At 44.9% G+C, this 20755-nt stretch overlaps 2 protein-coding genes across 3 annotated transcripts in view; both read left to right on the top strand.

Moving 5' to 3' along the window:
* The first annotated feature begins 190 nt into the window (after window positions 1-190).
* Window positions 191-6596, top strand: LOC119174913 (putative U3 small nucleolar RNA-associated protein 11). Of its 2 annotated transcripts, none has more exons than XM_037426044.2 (8): window positions 191-372; window positions 454-515; window positions 612-714; window positions 789-902; window positions 2070-2163; window positions 2605-2732; window positions 4075-4185; window positions 6322-6596. In XM_037426044.2, exons 1-8 carry the CDS (start codon window positions 313-315, stop codon window positions 6409-6411), a joined length of 762 nt encoding a protein of 253 aa, XP_037281941.1. In that variant the 5' UTR covers window positions 191-312; the 3' UTR covers window positions 6412-6596. The 2 variants fall into 2 exon arrangements, with proteins under 2 accessions (XP_037281941.1, XP_075751058.1); XM_075894943.1 differs by having other exon boundaries at window positions 2605-2736; window positions 4079-4185.
* A 1801-nt stretch (window positions 6597-8397) lies between these two features.
* Window positions 8398-20755, top strand: part of LOC119174915 (organic cation transporter protein-like) — a 20937-nt gene continuing 8579 nt past the window's right edge. Inside the window, exons 1-5 of the mRNA XM_037426046.2 lie at window positions 8398-8978; window positions 15443-15668; window positions 16881-16984; window positions 17602-17756; window positions 20089-20257. Coding sequence (XP_037281943.2) covers window positions 8836-8978; window positions 15443-15668; window positions 16881-16984; window positions 17602-17756; window positions 20089-20257 — 797 coding nt within the window. The 5' untranslated portion in view covers window positions 8398-8835. The remainder of the gene's footprint in view (window positions 8979-15442; window positions 15669-16880; window positions 16985-17601; window positions 17757-20088; window positions 20258-20755) is intronic.

Raw genomic sequence — 20755 nt, 5'->3', positions numbered from 1 at the left:
GCGTGTAAACACTAAACACCTCAGACATGTAATTATTTATGTTATCTATATATTATCGTTGTAACAATAGTTCTTTTAAAGGTTGTATCAGAAGAACACATACATTGTGCTGCTGTGAGAATTCCAAGTTGTGGTTACGGTTTCGGTTACTTGATGCCCTTTTGGAGCTAATTGTACCCATCGTCATCGCTATGCAAGTATGGTGGCGTGCAGTGTTAAAATTTCCACGACGGCTCTATGATTGCTGCCTACTTCTTCTCTTGAGTTGCGTGTTTCTGACTTGATTACGTTGCTTCATCAACTGCTGTAAAGATGTCTTCGTTCGCAAAAGCAGCGAAGGCGGGCCAGAGGATACACAAAGAGCGACAGCAGGTAAGTATAGATTCTCGTTCCACCTGTCTTATGGATGAAACATAAGTACTGAGCGTTGTGCGTGATCCCCCTGCTTTACAGCCCGAGGCCAGGCGTCACCTTGGTGTGCTGGAGAAAAAGAAAGACTACAAGCTCAGAGCGAGGTAATCCTCTGGTTGATATCAGAGCCGTTATTGTCACCATCGCCTGTGCATAACGTGCGTCCCAACAACACGTGTGTTACATTTCCTCGTTCGCAGGGACTACCAGAATAAACAAAAGCGACTAAAGCGACTGCGCCAGCGAGCGCTCACAAGAAATCCGGACGAATTCTACTTTCACATGGTCAACGCCAAACTCGATGTAAGTTAGTGCACAAGACGATGTGTAGTCATTTCTGTCATAGTGCATGTCGTGACCCCTCGTTTAACTTTCAGGGAGGCGAGCACCACGACAGAGTGAAAGGGGAAGAATTCACGCCGGCACAGCTCAAGCTTATGCAGACACAAGATGTCAACTACGTCACCACGAAACGTGTTACCGAAGCAAAAGTATGTCAATGATATCTCTGCAGGAATTTCATCTTCAATACGGTTGTTTGCAGATGACTGTGTTGTGTACAGAAACAATTTCGATCCCGATGATGCAACAGAACTTCAGAAAGACTTATCACTGATTCATAGCTGGTGTATCAAATGGAAAATGAATTTGAGTATAACAACGTGTGTGCATATTTCATTTACTAAAGAGATGAAACCATTTCAGTCACGGTATCATCCGAACAATGTACAGTTGAAACAAGATAGTACATATAAGTATGTAGGTGTGCTACTATCATCTGAGTGTTCATAGAGGCCCCAGGTGGGCACTCTCATAGCGAAAGCTGGTAAGGCCTTAAATTTTATACGAAGAAACCTGCGATGTTCGCATGGGAATTTAAAACGCATGGCATACACTACTTGTATTAGACCTATCTTTGAATACGATTGTGTCGTGTGGAACCCCGCCGAGGTAACCTTCATTGCTGCTCTTGAACGAATTCAGAATCGCGCTGCTAGGTTCGTCTTGGGACGGTACGGAAGGTGGGAGAGCTGCACTGCAATGAAGGCTAAGCCAGGATGGGAGTGTCTTTCTGACACGCTGCCATAAACAGAGATTTGAAGTTTCTTTATTTGATTTACAATAATAAAACTGCAATTAATAAAGACATTTACCTATATAAACCTCATTACATATCAAAATGTTTTGATCATAGTTACAAGATCCTGGAATACCAAGCTAAAACGAACATTTATACTAATTCATTTTTTCCTACAACAATTAAACAGTGGAATAAGCTAACTGAAAAGCAAGTACATAGTGCGAATAAAGATGTATTTTATGCAATGCTGTAATCCCGTGCTGTATGCTGAATGAAGATGTATTTATGTGTGAAAATAACCGTATTATGAGTGTGAACAAAGGTGTATTTCAGTTATTGATGTATTTTGTGTGCGTACAATGATGTATGTCATTCATTTATGTAGCCCCCCGCGATAACATCCTCGGGTGCTGAGGGGCATTTCATGAATAGAGAATAAAGTATATCTTTTTTTCCTCTCTTTTCTGGGTACCAGGAATGTCTGCCATGTTTGTTCAGCATTGTTCGTGTTTTAATAGTTCGCTGTAGTCATCACTTTGTTATGCTAATTAGTCGTCTTGTTCACTTCTCTGTCTAGAAAATTGAAAGACTCCGAGCCAATCTCCACCTTCTCGATAATAGTGGTGGGCGTGTGAAGACCCACACATTTTTTGTGGACTCCAAAGAGGAAGGTACTGCAGACACTTTGTATTTAGGTATTTCGCTTTCTGCGATTGCGTTTGCAAATATGTGCATACGCATAGTGCTGGTTTGCACTTCATAGTGGTTCTAGAAGCACTGGGAAAGGTTTCACCTGATTATTGCTTCTCATGGCTGCTACATGAGAATAAGCATTGAAATGAACATAGAATGAAATATATTAAAATATAATGGCAACATTTGTTAACTTGTTGACATTTCAAAAGGTACACTTGAAAGGTTTCGCACACCATGGATTTCCGGGCTTAAGCCTTTGCATCAAGCTTTTGCAATGACAGAAACACTTGCTAATGGTCAAACATGTACCATGCCTTAATAAAACGTCTTAGTGAGAAAGCCATATAATTTATTCTAACTGTTTCAGGTTTCACTGTGTTATTGCATGGAATGTCTGTTTGTCTACTCTTTTGCAGCTCAAAACTTTGATTTTGCCAAGAAGCTGGAAACTCATCCATCTCTGTTGGACCGAGCCTTCAACCGACCCAAATTGGAAACCCTTCACAAGGAATCCATTGCTGATATTCCAGAGGATGTGATTAAGGCAAGTTGGAGCTACAGTGCCATGTACTATTTTCGTACATCTGATTGGTCATTTCCAGGTGCTTTACATCCTGATCTGATCTGAATTGAGCACTCTGAACACATTTAGGTTTCTTGGTTCATCCAAAATAATTCAGACCCAATATAATTTAGTCACTTGTATCCTCTACTTTACTTTCCTCAAAGCAATTGAACATTCAACGATGGCAGGCTTTCTCCAGCGTTAATGTAATGAAAGCACGGAATCCAAAAATAAACTGTGCCCTTTTTTTCACTTTAGGTGAGTACCGAGGTTTATGTTCATAGCATGCCAATCTACCCTAGAAGACACGCTAAAGTGAGATAAGAAAATCAAAGCATCCCCTTGAAGTGAATAATGACTGGTCTGCCATGGTGGATCAGCGGCTCTTTGGCTGACCTGAAGGTCGCAGGTTCCATCCCGGCCGCGGCGGTCGCGTTTTGGTGGAGGTGAAAAGGTGCACATTTAAGAACACCAGATGGTCAAAATTTCCGGAGCCCTCCACTACAGACTCTCTCATAATCATATGGTGATTTTGTGATGTAAAACCCCTGATATTATTATTGAATGACGACAAGTGGGTGGAGCTCGGTCCTAAGGTCCATAATGTCTACATTGAAATTGCCGACTAGTATAAAGAGTTTGTTCTTGTAGGCATTTCCTATTGTTTCATCACAATTATGAATGTTGTTAGTTTATCGTTATGTCTTCTTTTCATTATTCACACACACATATGTCTCGACTATAGCAACGGTTTTCTATACATCATGACAGTAAACAGTAATAACCGATGACAAGGCTAGGTCCTACGGTCCATAATGTGTACGTTGAAGTCGCTGACTAGGTAGTATAAATGGTTTGTGCCTCCAGGTGTTTTACACTCATCCATCACTATTATGATTGATTTTAGTCTATTGTTAAACCACTTCGGTGTCTCACATCCACGTATCTCTTTATGACAGACACAAATGTGGATGGACAAGCCTCGACCCTAAGATTCTTCGCCCCTAAAAAGCAACGGGCAGCAAAGCAGGGACGGTGACACACAGGTCGCTTTAGCCACCTCTGTGCCCTATGAGACAAATAAGCTTCAAATTTGTATGTTCATACATGTTTTTGCACATTGAATAAGATTGCGAGACGGCTAGTGTGCGCTCATTTAAGTGCTTGTGGATGACTGTAAGCAGTCAGAATCAACCTAAAGCCCTTCGTTTTAGAATGCGCCCTTAGCACACTAAGATGTTAAAGCCTGATCACTCAGTGCTTATGCTTTTCACATTTGTAGCCTACACCTTATTTTCAAGGGCTATTTTCTTGTTTTCAGGAAGCAACCCATGAAATGAAGAAGAGCTACAGAGAGCTGACCAAGCGACTGGAGAGGCAAAAGGAGCTCAAAGTGGTCGAGCAGAAGATGATTGTGAAAAAGAAGCTCCTTGTAAGTTTGCTGCACCCATATCATCATCTCAATCTGCATATTTATGCTCACTTGTGTCTCTACTCATATCTTATCCTACTCATATCATATCCACAGGGTAGCCAGCCGGTCTGAGAACTGGCTAACCTCCCTGTCCTTCCTCATTTATTCCTCCTCCTCCTCTACTCATATCTGTTTCACCATATCACAACCGACACTAACATTTACAACAATACTTGATATGCCAACTAAACCAATTCTTAATCCTTTCAAGGAACACTAAAGAGAAGCAGTGACCTGGTTTAGATTGACGAACTGCACTCTGAGAACTTTTATACCATAAGTTTCTGTATCATAAGTTTATTATTACCAGAGAAAATCAAAGTTGAAGTCTCGTTTTTAAATTTTATGCTGAAATATTCACGACATTGGCTCGAAATTTTTTCGAAACTTTGTTTGATAGATCTATAGCACCTACAGGTAACATTGTACTTCATTTTTATCGATTAGAAGCTACATGGGACCCAGTAGACCATGGGCGTCAGCAGAGGTGTGCAATAAGGGCACTTGCCTCCCTCAAGCTACGTGAGGAGCACCCCCCCCCCCCCCCCCCCGTCATACCAGTGCCCGCCCTTCTCTCTCACCATGATGCAACCCTGGTGGTTGCACCCCCTCCCCCCCCCCTAAGACAAAATTCTGCCAATGCCCATGCAGTAGATGCCTTCAAAATCTATGACGTCAGTGTTTGTTGCCGGAATCTTCATTTGCAGTTTTTTTTTCTCGCACGATTTCTCGCTTAACAAGCATCGTCTTGCGGTAAGAGTGGTGTTATGGGGATTTTTAAATTGTACTTTATTTATACACAAACAATCGTTTTTCTCTTTAGTGTCCCTTCAACAGTTAAGGCACAGTTGTACGATTCTCACCTCCCTATTTGGACCTAGCCATAACAGCAGACTACTAAAGAGTTTAGTCCACATAGCTTTGGGTGCCTGTCAAAAAAAGCCCCATGTGAATATCTCCGCTCTAAAATTTCTCATGGCATGTGCGATGTTTGGTTAATTAAACCTAATGAACACAAGGAATCAAGGTATAGGATGCGAGTTGAATTATTTTAAAATTGGCTGCTCTGTGCATTGTCTGTAGACTCAAAAATGAATCAAGCACTTAAGTGGACTCACTAAGCTAGTTAAAAAACTCTCTAGGAAATGTTCCAAGTATCCAACACAGTGACGCACATTGTCTCCTGCTTTCGTACTGTCTTCTCTGATATATCGATTATGAGGCAGCCCACATATGCGTCCTGAGTTTAGGCACTAGTAAGCATATCATCTTTATGATGATGAATTGTACTCAGTGCGTTTCAGAACACTATTTTGTAGTCCAGCGTGTTTGCTTATGATTTCCCTAAATACAGCATACAATACATCCTTTTGACTTTTATTTTCACTTGCAGGTCATCTATTCTTTCTTTAAATGAATATACCTTATATATAGCTTATGTCTAGGTGGAATTTTAATGCCCCGCCGCTGTGGTCTAGTGGCTGAGGTACTCGGCTGCTGCCCCGCAGGTCGCGGGATCGAATCCCGGCTGTGGCAGCTGCATTTCCGATAGAAGCGGAAATGGTGTATGCCCGTGTGCTCAGATTTGGGTGCACGTTAAAGAAACCCGGGTGGTCAAAATTTCCGGAGCTTTCCACTACGGTGTCTCTCATAATCACATGGTGGTTTTGGGACGTTAAACCCCACATATCAATCAATCAATCAATGGAATTTTAACAGTTTTTTCATGTGAATATATTGTGAGCATTATTCGTATACCTGTAGATAATCATCATCACTGCTTGAGTCTGAGTAGCAGAGCTTAGACTCGAGTGTCAATAAAGAAGTGGCTTGCTGCCTGAATGTTCTCTCACAATATACCTAGTTGACTAGATGTTATGACATATGAACATGTTATACAGCTTCGTACCATGTTCTTGAATGACGTCTGATGCTACACTTTTAGAAATGAGGTGTCTCTGCCGTTTCATTCTCCTGTTCACATATTTACCTGTGACAGCATTATGAGTGAACACAGCCTTGAACAAATTTTCTCACATTCCAGTTGGTGTACCTTACAACCAATGTCGCTGATGTTATTTTTCATTGACACAGGACAAAAAGAACCCACCTGTGAAGAAAGTCCGAGAAGGTACAAAGGATTCTGCTCCAGTGTACTTGTGGAAAAAAGAAAGAAAGCGATGAGAGCTTAAGACCAAGCTGCACTGTGCCTACCGTTAAGCATACACACAAAGAAAGCCACGAAAAATTCACGAGTCAAGCAAGGCCGTATTCTCACATTTGTCTTCTCCGGTTTCACAACTACCCATCAGACTGCATATGTGCATGTACAGTCATTCCTTTTGTAAAATAAATATCTTCATAATTTACTGGGATTCTTCCTGGACAAACGAGAGAGGCAGAACATTGTATATGTACCATGTACTTATAATTTCTTTGTTTAATTATTAAACGCTGCCACCCACTTGCCACATTAGCTCAGTGATCGTATTTTGTGCTGCTGAGTAAAGATCCAGAGTTTGATGCTTGTCCATCAAGCACTACATGCAGGTTAAAAATATCTCAGGCAGTCGAAGCCTATCCGCAGTATTCTGCTACCGTGTATTCCTTAATGAAGTCATTGTTTTCGTTGTGTAAACCAAAGAATCTAGTTTAAAAACATGTATCGAACTAACATTGAACCATAGACATTACTGAGCACTTGTATTTACTTACGATGAACATTTATGGAATAAAGCACATAAAAGGTACAATTACATGTACCTCTCCTGGTAGCTTTGTAATCTCTTTCGATGATTCACTCCATTACACTTGGATTATTTGGTGGGAAGACAAGGCGTGACCACCAGTGTAGGTTTGCAATATTCGCATGCAGCTGAGAGTGAAAAATCGGCATCACTTGAGATTCATTTAGCAGAGAGTAGAAAAGTGTGGCCAAACTACCAAGCAGTGGTCCAATGCAGCTCTTTCCCTATTAGAAAACTAGTGGGCATAGACCTGTGCACCGGGACGGGGAGGCTATTTTGCTCCCCTCCCCACCTAGTCGCCTAAGTGGTGGGGCGAGGCGAAAAGCTTACCCTATACATATTTCGTGGGCATTATTTAAACCCACGGCATGTGTGTTGCCACGAAAAAAAAAATATTGAATGGATCGTTTTGGCATGCCCACCATAATGTTAAGTTTCCAGCTATATGTAGAATAGGTGTTGCAGTATGCCCAAAATGTTCGAAGTTTATTTAGTTGTTAGAATTCTGTACGTATTAAGTCAAGCTCTTACTTTTTGTAGCCTTTGAGCACCTTGTTAGCACTGGATTCAGCCATGTGTGTGTGTGCAGGTAGAGTGTTACTGGGAGGGGAAGGGGCGCCTTAAAATAAGAACACCCCCCCCTCCCCCCCCACCTACCTTGTTAATAAATTTTCTGGCTACGACCCTGGCTGAAAGCGTTAAAAGTTCAAACTTTCGGGAAAAGCTTCGAGCACGCTTCACCTTCAAGGATGGAACGTAATAGCGTAATCAGGCCCCGTGCATGTCGCCTTCATCCGTGCCGCACGGAAAGGAACGTTTCAGGCCGTTTCAAACTATCATGGAATGCCTACTGCAAGTCTGTAGTACCGTAGAAGTGTGGCAGCTTGGGCTAGTTGGTATGACATGACGATTGTTATAGCGCGAGAACAGAACGACGACACAGAGACAAGGACACGAGCGCTCGTGTCCTACTTGTCTCTGAGACGTCCTTCTGTTCTCGTGCTATAACTATCGTCCGTAGTACCGTTGTGCAGTGCCCACCACACGCCATGACTGTTCATTTCGCGAATCAGGGAAGGGCCACTATATTGCGTCATTTCGTGCCAGGAGCACCTTCGCGCCGTAATGATTGGGCAGCTTTAAACTCGTCGCACTCGCTGTGACGCCTGGCGCTATGCTGTCATTCCGCCAGGCAATATTGCGTGCTGAGGAGACTTCTGACAATACATATGACTTTCTTGTAAGGCGCTTTATATGAATACATGAGAATCGATTTCAAGCCGTAGCGTGGCTCCGTGATAGAACGCGTCCCGTGCTTGGAAGCAGTTCTTTGCATCTATCTCGAATAATCGCTCACAACCAATGACACTGGAATTTCTGCGAAGAGAGCTCTTTCACGCCGTGGCGTTTGTGTGCATGACGGGGCAGAATTTTCTCTCGAGCACACCGCGCCGCCGGCATCCTTTCATCAACGGCCGGCGGCCCCGCGATGCACGGGAGATAAGCGTTGTCGATCATCCGCCGTAGCTTTTGGCCGCTGCTAGCGTTGGCCTGCGTCGCCCCCCCAGTTTCCTCAGGCGCGCGACTGAGTGCGGCGCGAGCTCAGTCTCGTGTTCCGGCGTTCGGTTTGCCGCATGCTGCTGCTTCTTGCGCGCCTACCATGATGGCGTGACTGTTCTCACAGCCGGCGCTCCGCAGACAGCAACAGTTACCAGACACCACGGACACCGGCTGGACTTTGCAGCTATCGTCGGCGAGCATCGAACACGACGCCGTGAGACGAAGAAACGTTTCCCTTCGTAGCTGTCCTGCAGGGCCTCGGCAACAGCGACCGCCGCACTGTTTTAGCAGTGTCGCCGTCATGGATTTGGCCAAGGCTCTGGACCACATCGGCGAGTACGGCCGGTTCCAGTTCTACGTGCAGATGCTGGCCTGCCTGCCGCCCATTCTGAACGGAGCGCATCAGCTGGCGCACGTCTTTCTGGCGGCCACGCCCGACCACAGGTATGGTGCGTTGGCGGATTTCATCTCTCATCTGATGGAGCGTCACACGTGGGCTAAATATTACGTGATTGCATCTGAACTTCAACAGATGTCTTGGGTCTATAACGAATGACGTACTTTTCAATCGCCTGTGCGAGGTAATTAGTCCCAGCGTTTCGTGCCGATTTGATTCTTGCTGATGCGTGCTTCGGTCGAGTGGAAAATGGTAACAGAGGTGTTCATTTTCGTTGTCCTTGGTGCGCTTACAGATTTCAACCGTTGCTGCGCCGCGTATAAGTTGGAGAGTGGGAGCGCAGTATATAAAACATTAGTGTGAACGTGGTACAATCTCGTACTCAGTGCCGTCCTATGATTATCATTATGATGTGTTCGCCACGTGATGTACCAACCAACTTGAATGAACAGTTTTTTCATTGTGTGTTCAAGCTTTAGATTTCGCTTCACCAAACGAGTTGAAGTAGCCGAAAAATAAAAAAGCCGCTCTCCCGTGTTGTTTTGCTTTCTTTCGCTTCTTGGTTTGCTTTTTTTTTCTCTTCTGATGGATCACGTCGCATCGGAAGCACAAAACCACACGTTCGAAAATGCTGTGGATGTTTTCTTCAATGAACACTATTCCATTGGAAGATCATTGGCTGTTACAGCCTTGTAACAGCCGGTGAACATCCATGCGGTTTTATTCATTTCTAATCCTAGTCTTCGCATGTACTGACGTGTTTGAATATAGAGGAGAAGGCCGGAAAGGAAAGAGGGTAGAGAGTAACACGAGGTTCAGCCATGCGCTCCCTTGTCTCTCCTGCGCGCCCCAAAGGGTTATGTGCCCCAGCTATCTTTAGCCAGAGTTTAAAAATATGCCGACACATGCAATTACGACGCGACCAAATGCATGTTGCTGACCGTTCCCTGTAGTTAGGCTATTTATTGTGTTCTAAAATAATGTTTAATTAGAACTGTTTAATTAACTAACATTTCAAGTTTCGAAGATGGAAAGAAAAATTGTATTGATGAAGTTGTAGATCGGTTTGCAAAACGTCCGAATAGGCAGTTTCGAACTTTGTATTTGTTAGTTATTAGTGCTAATCTGTTACCTAAAAATACCCGCAGCCCCGCCGCTGTGGTATAGTGGCTAAGGTACTCGGCTGCTGACCCGCAGGGCGCGGGTTCGAATCCCGGCTGCGGCGGCTGCATTTCCGATGGAGGCGGAAATGTTGTAGGCCCGTGTGCTGAGATTTGGGTGCACGTTAAAGAACCCCAGGTGGTCTAAATTTCTGGAGCCCTCCACTACGGCGTCTCTCATAATCATATAGTGGTTTTGGGACGTTAAACCCCACATATCAATCAAAAATACCCGCAAAATGCACAAAAAAGTACCTCTTGACAAACCCACCCGTGATTTTGGCACTCTTTGACGTTCCGGGTACGAACGATACGCTTCCCTCGCACCGGTTAATGACGGTGATAAGCAGTCACAGCGGTTATCGCTTTTGCGGCCGATAACAAAACGTGTTCATCGCAAGGTGTCACCATCGTTGCGACCCTGTCGAGACAGCACAATCGGGCAAGTGCTACGGTCGTTGGTATATATTCTGAACGTTAAGGAGCACTAGAATCATCGTGCGCACTGGCACGCGAGCGGGTTTGTCACGTGGTATTCTTTTTTTTTTTTGTATTTCGCGGGCATTTGTAGTTAGCAGAAAAACGTTAATACTTAACAGATACAAAGTTCGAAAATGTCCAATCACTGGTTTTGCAAACCGATCTACAACTTTCTCATTGCAATTTTTTATCCATCTTCGTTGCTTGAAAAGTTAGTTAATTAAACAGATCTAATCAAAGAAAATCTTAGAACACAAAAAAGTGCATATTAATGAGTTTGTAAAATGATTTCCCGTCTCCTTCCGCAGTCGAATTTCCTTCGCCAAATTTATATACATAGTGCGCAGCGCTCGAAGTTATACACACGCCGGAAACAACGCCAAGAAAAGATTTTGCTGCGTGTGAGGGACTTGGTCTGGTTATATTTTGAGGAGCGGGGGCCCCTCCCCCATATTTATGAACATATGTGGCTACATAGCTAGCACACCATTATGATCGAATATGGGAGGTTCAATTGCACCTTCCCCGCCCACAAATTTACATATCAGGGGAACACGTAATTTTGAAGCGACGAAAAATTCCTGGAACACGGGATGTCTCGGATTTCGACTAGGGGGTTAGTCTTCATCAAATCCACGTATCATAGATGATGACATTCAGGTTCAATGGGTGGGTCATCCAGGATTCGACCGGCGATCGTGGCACGACGGGAGAGAGACAGATTGGTCCTCTCGCACCGTGCGCACATTTTGCAACGTTTGTACGAAAAATCTATGAATGGGCGCTCGAAAGAAAACGTGAACAACCGCAGTTAGCATGGCGAAATGAGGTTGATTTGATTGATTTGATTGATATGTGGGGTTTAACGTCCCAAAACCACCATATGATTATGAGAGACGCCGTAGTGGAGGACTCCGGAAATTTTGACCACCTGGGGTTCTTTAACGTGCACCCAAATCTGAGCACACGGGCCTACAACATTTCCGCCTCCATCGGAAATGCAGCCGCCGCAGCCGGGATTCGAACCCGCGACCTGCGGGTCAGCAGCCGAGTACCTTAGCCACTAGACCACCGCGGCGGGGCGGCGAAATGAGGTGTTCCGTGCCTCTCTAACCCCCGTATTCACAAACGCTCCTTGACTCGACCTTCGCCCTTCACTTGACAGAGTTGAGCACTGCGCCACCTCTCGGCCAAAAATAATGCTGCGCTGCTCAAGAATCGCACCACCTTATTGCTGATATGCAGTGACTTCCCGTGCCTAGGGAGGGCGCTTCCATCGGCTTTCTCAAATGAAGGTGAAGCGTTGAGTGAAGGGACGTTCCAGAATACGGGGGTTAGACTGGATGACACTCGGAGGTATATAGTGTATAACTACGGCCGCTGGATCAAAGCGCACACATTTAATCCAGCGGCTGTGGCATAACGAATCGTTATGTCTTGGGAACTGCGCAAACAGGCTGCAGCTAAACGCCCGACTACGAGAGCATGTGCATAATGACCACTACTTGATCCATCGAGGGTTTTAAAAACACACTAGGATCAATGCGCCAGTGAGGTTTTCCAAGCCCTCGTAATTCACTCGTGACTCATCCGCAAGAACGGCGTCCACAGACTTGCTGAAGAAAGAGCACGGATATCGGCAGTAATCTTGGCGCGTGTGGCAGTATTGGAACGCTGTCTTCGTTTTTTTTTTAATTTTTTTTTTCCCCGAAGGCATATTGCTACGGTGAAAAAAATTGCCAGCGGCCCTGTCTTATCGCTTAGTCATTTTCTAGCTGTGCCCCGTACTAGCACCGTTTTCAAGTTTCAATATGTACCAACAAGCCTGCATCAACGCTGTCATTTTTGTTTGTTTTTTCTCTCCAAACTGTCTTTTCGGGGCGGTCTCTTCTGCGTTGTTTCTCGTGTGCGAGGGTTCTGTCGCTGGGTATCTAATTGCAAGCGGCCGTGCCGCTATCAACCTCATCTGCGAGATACTTTTTATTGCCGGATATTCCGCTGCGAGCGGCACTTCGAAAGCCTCGCCCACGTTGAGTATCGGCTTTGTTGCTAGGCTTTGGTTTTTGCCAGCTGGTGCGCAAGGGTCGCACTGCCGGGGGATTTGCGCGTTGATGGCTCCGTAGATAGCCTTTCCCTGATAGCGGGGAAAATTAGCGCTTCATCCGTGGAGTCACTTCGACGGTATTATCGAAAGGGGTTCTTAGTGTTCAGTATAGGTAACTTTTAATGTTATTTACATTCTGCTTGGAATTTGGTTAGAAATGAAGGGACCATGTTTATTTCATTGAATGTAGCGCAACCGCGTGCATGCGTCACAGCTTTTTTACACCATTCGTGCCACGCACGTATTTGAGACGCAGAAAAAAAAAGTAACCAGGATACACGCAGTAGACCGGAATTTTTTAGGCGTGATGTTCTGGAGTGTGATGCAGGATTAGACGTCCTAATTTCTGCAGTTCGGTGTAATTAATTACCTACGCACTTTGTTTAGGGGCGAAAACGCCGATTGCCGCATCGAGATTTTCACAATATTGGACCCTATAGTATGTTTCAGCAAGTTTATTGAAATCGCCCAAAAATCACCGGTGGTGGTGAAACTGAAGCGCTGATGAGTGCAACCAGTAGGCCACCAGAGTGGCGTCGCTGTTCACGACAATGGTTATAGTGGTGTTCATTGACCATTTGCGCAAACCTCCAAGCTGGCTTTCCTGCATGGTTGTTTTCCAACCAAAAGGTCTCTTTTCGAGAATGCTTTTTTCACTCATTGTGTTTTGACATTCCCCCATTTCCTTCTTTACGAACGACGGTTGTCCCATCTTGAACGAACCCTCAAGTCTTATGGTGGTTTCTCTTGACTTGCCTGCGCCACGCGTTCCTTAGTGCGAGCGTAGCCCGCACACTTTAAGGGACACTAAAGAGCAAAACGATATGATGGTTATTGATAAAGTACAATGTCACAATTCCGAAAACACCACACTTACCGCGACATGACGCTTGGTAAGCTAGAAAAAGCGCGAAAAGGGAATGCTGTTGGAGGAGACGCCACCGTGAGATTCGTGCACCAAACTGCGCGACATAGTAAATTTTGAGGGCGTCTACTAGGTTCTACCACGCCCGCTTGATGAAAAAGCGCTCTTTCACCCAGCGGCTGTGGTCCTACATAATGAAGTACATTGTCACGTGTGGGTGCCATAGACCTAGCGTACTGAGTTTTCACAGTTTCATCGAGCCAATGCTGCAGAAATACTGAAAATACATTTTGGGATTTATGCCACGCGCGAAGATTTCGGCACGAAATTTGAAAAGGAAATTTGAACCTTAATTTTATCCGCTAATAATGAGCTTGTGACAATGAAACGTATGGCGTTAGAGTTCTCAGAGTGCAGTTTACCCATCTAAACCAAGTCACTGTTTCTGTTTAGTATAATCATATGGTGGTTTTGTGACGTTAAACCCCACATATCGATCAATCAATCGTATCAATCAATTTCTCTGTCGTGTCCCTTTACGGCCTGACCACACGCACGCGTTGCAGCGCGTCGGAGTGTGGCTTGTAGATTCGGCTTCGAGCCCTGGAGAGAGAGGGGGGCGCGCCTGGCCTGACCACATGCGCGCGCTCTGCTTATTGGCTCGGTACCACGCTCACTCCCAATGGACAGAGAGAGCGTGCGGTGTCGCCCTCTTCCCTCTATAGGGTGAGGGCGTGGCACCAAGTCTACATAAGGGCCTTTACACGCGCTTCCCGCACAGCCGCAACGCACGTTCTGGGACCCCTACCGCACGCAAGCGAGGACAAGTAAGCCTATTTGCGACGCTGTGGAGGGTGAAAGAGCGTCGCCCATTGGCTTATTTGTCCACCGCTTGCGTGTGGCAGGGGTCCCGTAATGTGCGTTGCGGCTGTGCGGGAAGCGCGTGGAAAGACCCTAAAGCCCCTATTTAAGTCTACAAGCCGGCAACGCGTGCGTGCTTTCAGGCCTTTACGAAGTGAAGTGGATCTGTGGTTGAATATAACGACGCTTCCTTATTCTTGGCATTTGGGAAGAACGTGCCAGTTGCACACTTCGGCGTTTCGGTTTGGCCAGCCTAACATGGTCAGATTTCATCACTCTGAAAATTGCCAATGGCCACGTTTTGGAAACCCGAAAACGACAGAGCGCTCTTCGTAGGAAGAGCTCCGGCCGATTCAACAATGTGACCCACCCGCAATGTTATTAAAAAGTTATGTGAAGAAAAATTTGTTCTGAGCGTAGCGAGCTAAAACAAGTAATAGCATTTCCCTTGTATTTGAGACTTTTTCCGGCACATTTTTTTGAAACAGGATGTACATGTGCGAACAAGTGGGCAAGTTTGATTCCTAGACGGAGCTGCCCGAAATCGCTCAAGAAGCGAGGGGGGGGGGTTGCAAACGCAACACGGATCATGTAATTTCATGGAGTACCTTGAGGAGTACTCCAAGTTAATGGGGAGTCCCCAGAATGGTTGAATCAGTGATTGACCATTTGGCTATATTACAGGGAAGGGGGGAGGGTGCGGCGGGTTTCACCAAAGCCACCGCCCCCTCCTCCCCTTGCTTGGGTCCCAAGTTTTTTCAAGAGTAAAAACAGTAAAGCAAGATGAGGCTCCTCGATTCACCATTTTCGTAACAATTGAGGCATGCTTTTGGCATATTTTGGCATAAGTAACCCTGCGTATTAAAAATTGCATGAGAGTTCCTATAAGTAAAAGTATGGTGGCTGAAGATTGGAGCCCTCCTTCACATGAGTAGAAGGGGGGTGAGAGCACTGACCTGACCCCCCTCTTCCTCTTTGTTGGTTCTGGCATGCGCTTCAATTCTGTTGTAAACTACAAGACGTTCTTTCTCTTTCTGCAAGATGTTTCATCGACGGCTGCGACGGGAACGGCACAGAGTTCCTCGAGCCGTGGACGAGGTACGCCATCCCCGACGGGAGCATGGACGAAGCGCAGTGTTACCGCTACGACCGCAACATCTCGGCGGCGGCGCAGAGCTGCACGCCCCAGGACTTCTTGAACACATCGCAGCGGTGCAATCGCTGGCTCTACTCGAAAGTCGAGTTTGACAGCACTATTGTCACCGATGTGCGTGCCTTTCTATAGATTTATATTGTGTTGCTTTACAAATGTCAAGCGTTGTGGATAATTTTAAAAACGCTAGTCCTACTACTTCCCGGACAGACGGAATATATAATGTAGTGTGCAATATAGCGCTATGTAATTAGACGTGGCCCGTGTACTCAGATTTGGGTGCACGTTAGAGAACCCCAGGTGGTCACAATTTCCAGAGCCCTCCACTACGGCGTCTCTCATAATCAAATGGTGGTTTTGGGACGTTAAACCCCACAAATCAATCAATAATTAGACGTGTGTGACTTACCTAGCCGGCCCATGTACTCTACCATTTTCTGTGTTGTATACCATGTGCGTGACACATTAGGTATGACTATGTGAATACATCTCCTTGGTCGAGATAGGGCAAACTTGTACTAACGTACATGGGTCAGAAAGCACTACTTTTACGTCATATCTGTTTGCAATCTTCCTACTATGGGAGAATATGTGGATGTACGGTATAAACTGCAGTCTTTTGTTTATCTTTCTATTTTTGTTGGTATGAACTAACGAAAGTATTGTGTATACTCTGACAGCCCCCCCTTCACCTCCTCCCCCCCCCCAAAAAAAATGTTGAGCTATGTCCCTGTCATGACTAGTGTCATGACTTGCTCGCTTATTCAACCATTCTTTTTAGCTGTTCAGGCAACATCACTGATTTGCTCTTCGATAACATTCGTAGTTGAACATTGTGCATCCAGCAATCCAATGCATAACTATAAAACCGCATTGTTATGCCCCTTATTTAATCATGGCCTAATTAATATAACACAGAAATAGAGCAGACCACACTCTAAAGGCGAGTGCACTCATTGCGTGTGAATATTGCAGCAACAACCCAGCTCTGTTTCGTTACATGAAGATTATCACTTATGTGTTATCTGATCAGCCATCATCCGTAAACGCGCGCAATTTCGAGTCTCGAAAATTAGCAAAATCCGGCAAACAATTTTTGTGTAGGATGATCTGCGAGTTTTTTACCTTGAAATAAAGTGAAGTCACGATGATTATCGCACTTATTAACGAAGGTCATCAGACATTCATCCGCTATTTTACTTTATTCAGCTCCTCTCGCCCAATCATGGTATGAAGCACGTGTGCATGCATATGGACCTTGAAGCGCAAGTGCATCGTATGTGATGCGTTCTTTCATTTTTTCCCTCTCCCTACACTGCCTTCCAGTTCGACCTAGTCTGCAAAGATGGTTGGTTAGCTAGCACATCGCAATCTCTATTTATGGTGGGCGTGATGGTTGCATCGGTGCTGTTTGGACATCTCTCTGACCGGTAAGTACAAATGTGTGCACATCAACTTTGTTTAGTATATAGAGACTTGTATACCCATCTGCACAGATAAATCCTAGTGCGTTAATCAACCAGTGAGTCAGCTTAATTAATATTTTACTTTACTCTATCAATTGCTGCCATAACCTACATTCTTTGTACTTTGAAATAACCGCACTATTTTATTTAACCAACACACACTAGCCAGCAGCCAACAGGCAGCTAACAAAGTAACCAACGATCGACAGCACTAGACATTGTTTGACCATCTTTAGCACCACATGTTGAATATCGGAAAAACTGGGCCAGCAATTTCTGGCGATCCATTATGTTCGATTCTGCTTTGGTCTTATCTACTATTCAAGGTTATCTGATAGTATTCATAACATGAATGCACCGCCAGTCTGGCCACTTTTGCCATATAGAAAGGCCGAAAAGGCATTAGCGTTTAAAAAGTTATTAATAGAGAAATGCAGAACAGCGGCCATAGTAGATAAGTACTGTTGAAATGGCAATTGACTCCTCTGAGCTATCACCATGGAGGCTGTTTAATAGTTCCTCTTTAGCTTTTAGCATAGATCGCGCCTGTCTAGTAGTGTTATCAAGACTGGTGTTTTCAGATACGGACGCCGGATGTGCTTCCTGTTCATTCCGCCCGTGTTCCTGTTGACGTCGTGGGCCACCGTGTTCACCAAGAACTACCTGCAGTTCACGATGACGCGCATACTCACCGCCATGGGATCGACCGCCCTTTACCAGGCATCTTTCGTCCTAGGTGAGAAAACGCTATTTCTTCGTTTGTTCCAGGTATCGGTGTGAAAAATATTTGTGTACGACTCGCCATTTTTGGAATGAGCCTACTCGCGTTGTGGCACGTGCTCTAACTTCTTTGCTTTAGTTGTGAAAATTGCCTGCTGACCGTTTTTTTTTTTTTTTTAACAAAACTCGTATTCATAGCTGTAACAATCTCTCCTGCTTCGGGACCACTTCTTTTCAAAAGTTTCCTGACTCGCAAATCCGTGGATTTTCATGTTATGTGAAAGCCAAATATGTGAGTTTTTTTTTTTTTTTTGTAGTCTAGACGAGACATCTTACTTAGTTTTTCTTTTTTTGAACTCCTTAAATACTAAGCTGATGAAATAAAAAAATTAGCACACTTTTCAGCGTGTTTGCAGTCCCGAAGTAAAACAAAGTATGCTATGCTAATGATATCATCTCCGTGTACTGGTAAACTGATTGTTATATTTAAGTTTACAGACTACAGGCGAGAAAATTTCCGTTTACCGACTACAGGCAGTAAGTTTCCGCGGAGCTCGTTTTTCGCTAGACGTCTGATTGTCGACGGCAAGCTTGCTTCACCGCAAAGACACTATTGATGCCGTGTAGCAATCTTGTAGTAGGCCTAGCACTAAGGTGATTTAATAGGAATATCGGGGGGCGCGGCGGCCGCTCGCCGCCACCGCAGGCCGGTAGCTGCGAGTTTAACGAAGGTTAAGTGCGTGCTCTAAGTGGTGCTTGTCTTTTGCTATCGTTTACTGCTGCTTATCAAATCTTCACAAAGTGAACCATTCACGGGATCAAAAGAGCGCTTCGGAGGGTGCCCAAACCTGTTGCAGCCGTCGACCGTCGGTGGTGCCGAGTCGTCTCCAAGCGTTATGATGTTTTCTTTGACAGTGAGCAGCTGTGTACATGTGCCAACTTTGCTCACTATTTACCAGAAGTCGTTTGATCAAGGTTTGATCTACACAAAAAGTAAAATAAATACTACCGACAAATAATGATTGCTAAATTTTCACCTTTTTTCTGATGCAGCTGAAAAGAATGAACGTAGCTGAGTGCTCCACTGTTTTGTGGGATGTGTTAGGGCAGTGTGTGAATAGCGCGCCCACTGCTGCTCTGCATGCAGTAGTTTGACTGAGATGAGGAAATGACATACACCTCTGTGTCATTTTTTTCTAACTTCTGCTACAAATGGCAGTTAACTCGTTGCCATAGCTGTATCTGTCCAAAGATGCCAGATGGATGAGAGGGGCTCACCTGTCACTTTCAGAATTTGTGGTCACATTTCGGTACGGGCAAACTGCCCGTACCGAAATTCAACCACACAGGCACCCACAAAGTGCCTGTGTGGTTGAATTTATGTGCACACTGAAAGACCCCAGATGGATAAATATTAATAGGGAGCACTCTTCTATGGGGTGCCTTATGACTGTACTGCAGATCTGGCACATAAAATTCAGAAGAGTTTTTATTTTATTTTTTATTTTTACATACAGCAACCTTAAAGAGGCTATTGAAGGAGTGAGTAAGCATAAAAACAGCAACAACAAACAAACATTCTTGCACAGGCTTCTTCCAGAAATTCTTTAAGTGGTACGGAATAAACACTTCCGAGCGACAAATTTCAGGCTTCTATAGTTGAAAGAAAAGCTATATTCAAGCACTTGGTTGCAGGGCTAAAATGTTGAAGGATAGTTTGTAAATTTGAAAGTGTGTTTGGCGAAAGTTAGTGGCCATTCAAGTGACAATGCCTTGGCCTTTTTTTGTTGCTGCTGTTTTTTTCTGATCTTTTTTTTTTTTCGCTGTCGGCAATCGCGTGATTTATGGGGGAGAGGCCACAGCTGTGGATGTGCAAGTGTTGCTATGCATCACTGTACCATCACATGATTGCTGAGAGTGTGTGAGCTGGCACTGCTTCAGGGCACAGAGGGACAAATGGACAGATGCGAGTAGGAGCCATTAAAGGCTTTTATCTTAAAAGTTGCTTCTTGTAGATAGGGGTCAGGAGAAATTAAAATAGCTGTCTATAGTATTGAGGAAGGGAGAATTTATTAGAGTGTTAAGAAATTCCAGGCATTTAACGTGGCAATGCTTAACAAGTTTAGTGAGACCTAGCTGGGGAAGAAGATTTGATGGAAAAAGATCCCTATCATATGTATTGCATACAAAATTTGCACAGCTCTTTCATGAATGAATTTTAGTTTTTCACATCGCATTCCCCATAGGGCTTCCACATCGTGCAACCATATCCAAAACTGAGACAAATGAGAGTTTTGTAGGTAGGTAGGTAATTTGATACTTAGGTAATTGTAGTTTTGTTTCTGCAGCCGTGGAGTTGGTGGGGCCATCAAGGCGGCTGATCAGCGTCCTGCTCTTCCAGCTAGCTTTCCCTCTGGGCGAGATTCTGCTTGCAGTGGCTGCCTACATGCTGCCCGACTGGAGGCACCTCTCCATGGCCCTAGCGGCACCCACGATCCTGCTTTTGCCCTACTACTGGTACTTACATGAATAAGTTTTTGGCTCGGTAAAATATTGGTTTGTCCCTACCAGAGTGATGGGAAAGGGTGGTGTGTTTGTGAAAGCATAATGCTAGTGAATACACACTACAGGTAACAGGCTACACTGACTGACATCACACGACAACTAGCATGCCCCGTCGTGGTGGTCTAGTGGCTAACGTACTCGGCTGCTGACCCGCAGGTCGCGGGTACGAATCCCGGCTGCGGCGGCTGCATTTCCGATGGAGGCAGAAATGTTGTAGGCCCGTGTGCTCAGATTTTGGGTGCACGTTAAAGAACCCCAGGTGGTCAAAATTTCCGGAGTCTTCCACTACGGCGTCTCTCATAATCATATGGTGGTTTTGGGACGTTAAACCCCACATATCAATCAATCAATCACGACAACTAGCAGTCTTTATTACCTATGGTAACCCGAAGAAACAGGGCACAAAAGAGGCACGTGACGATACTTGCACAGCAGTTTGTGTGTGTCATG

This window comes from Rhipicephalus microplus, chromosome 5 (genome assembly GCF_043290135.1).
Source record: "Rhipicephalus microplus isolate Deutch F79 chromosome 5, USDA_Rmic, whole genome shotgun sequence".
In the NCBI taxonomy this organism is placed as follows: Eukaryota; Metazoa; Arthropoda; class Arachnida; order Ixodida; family Ixodidae; genus Rhipicephalus; species Rhipicephalus microplus.
Note: the sequence above shows the minus strand (reverse complement) of the source record. Positions and strands in the feature narration are given on the sequence as shown.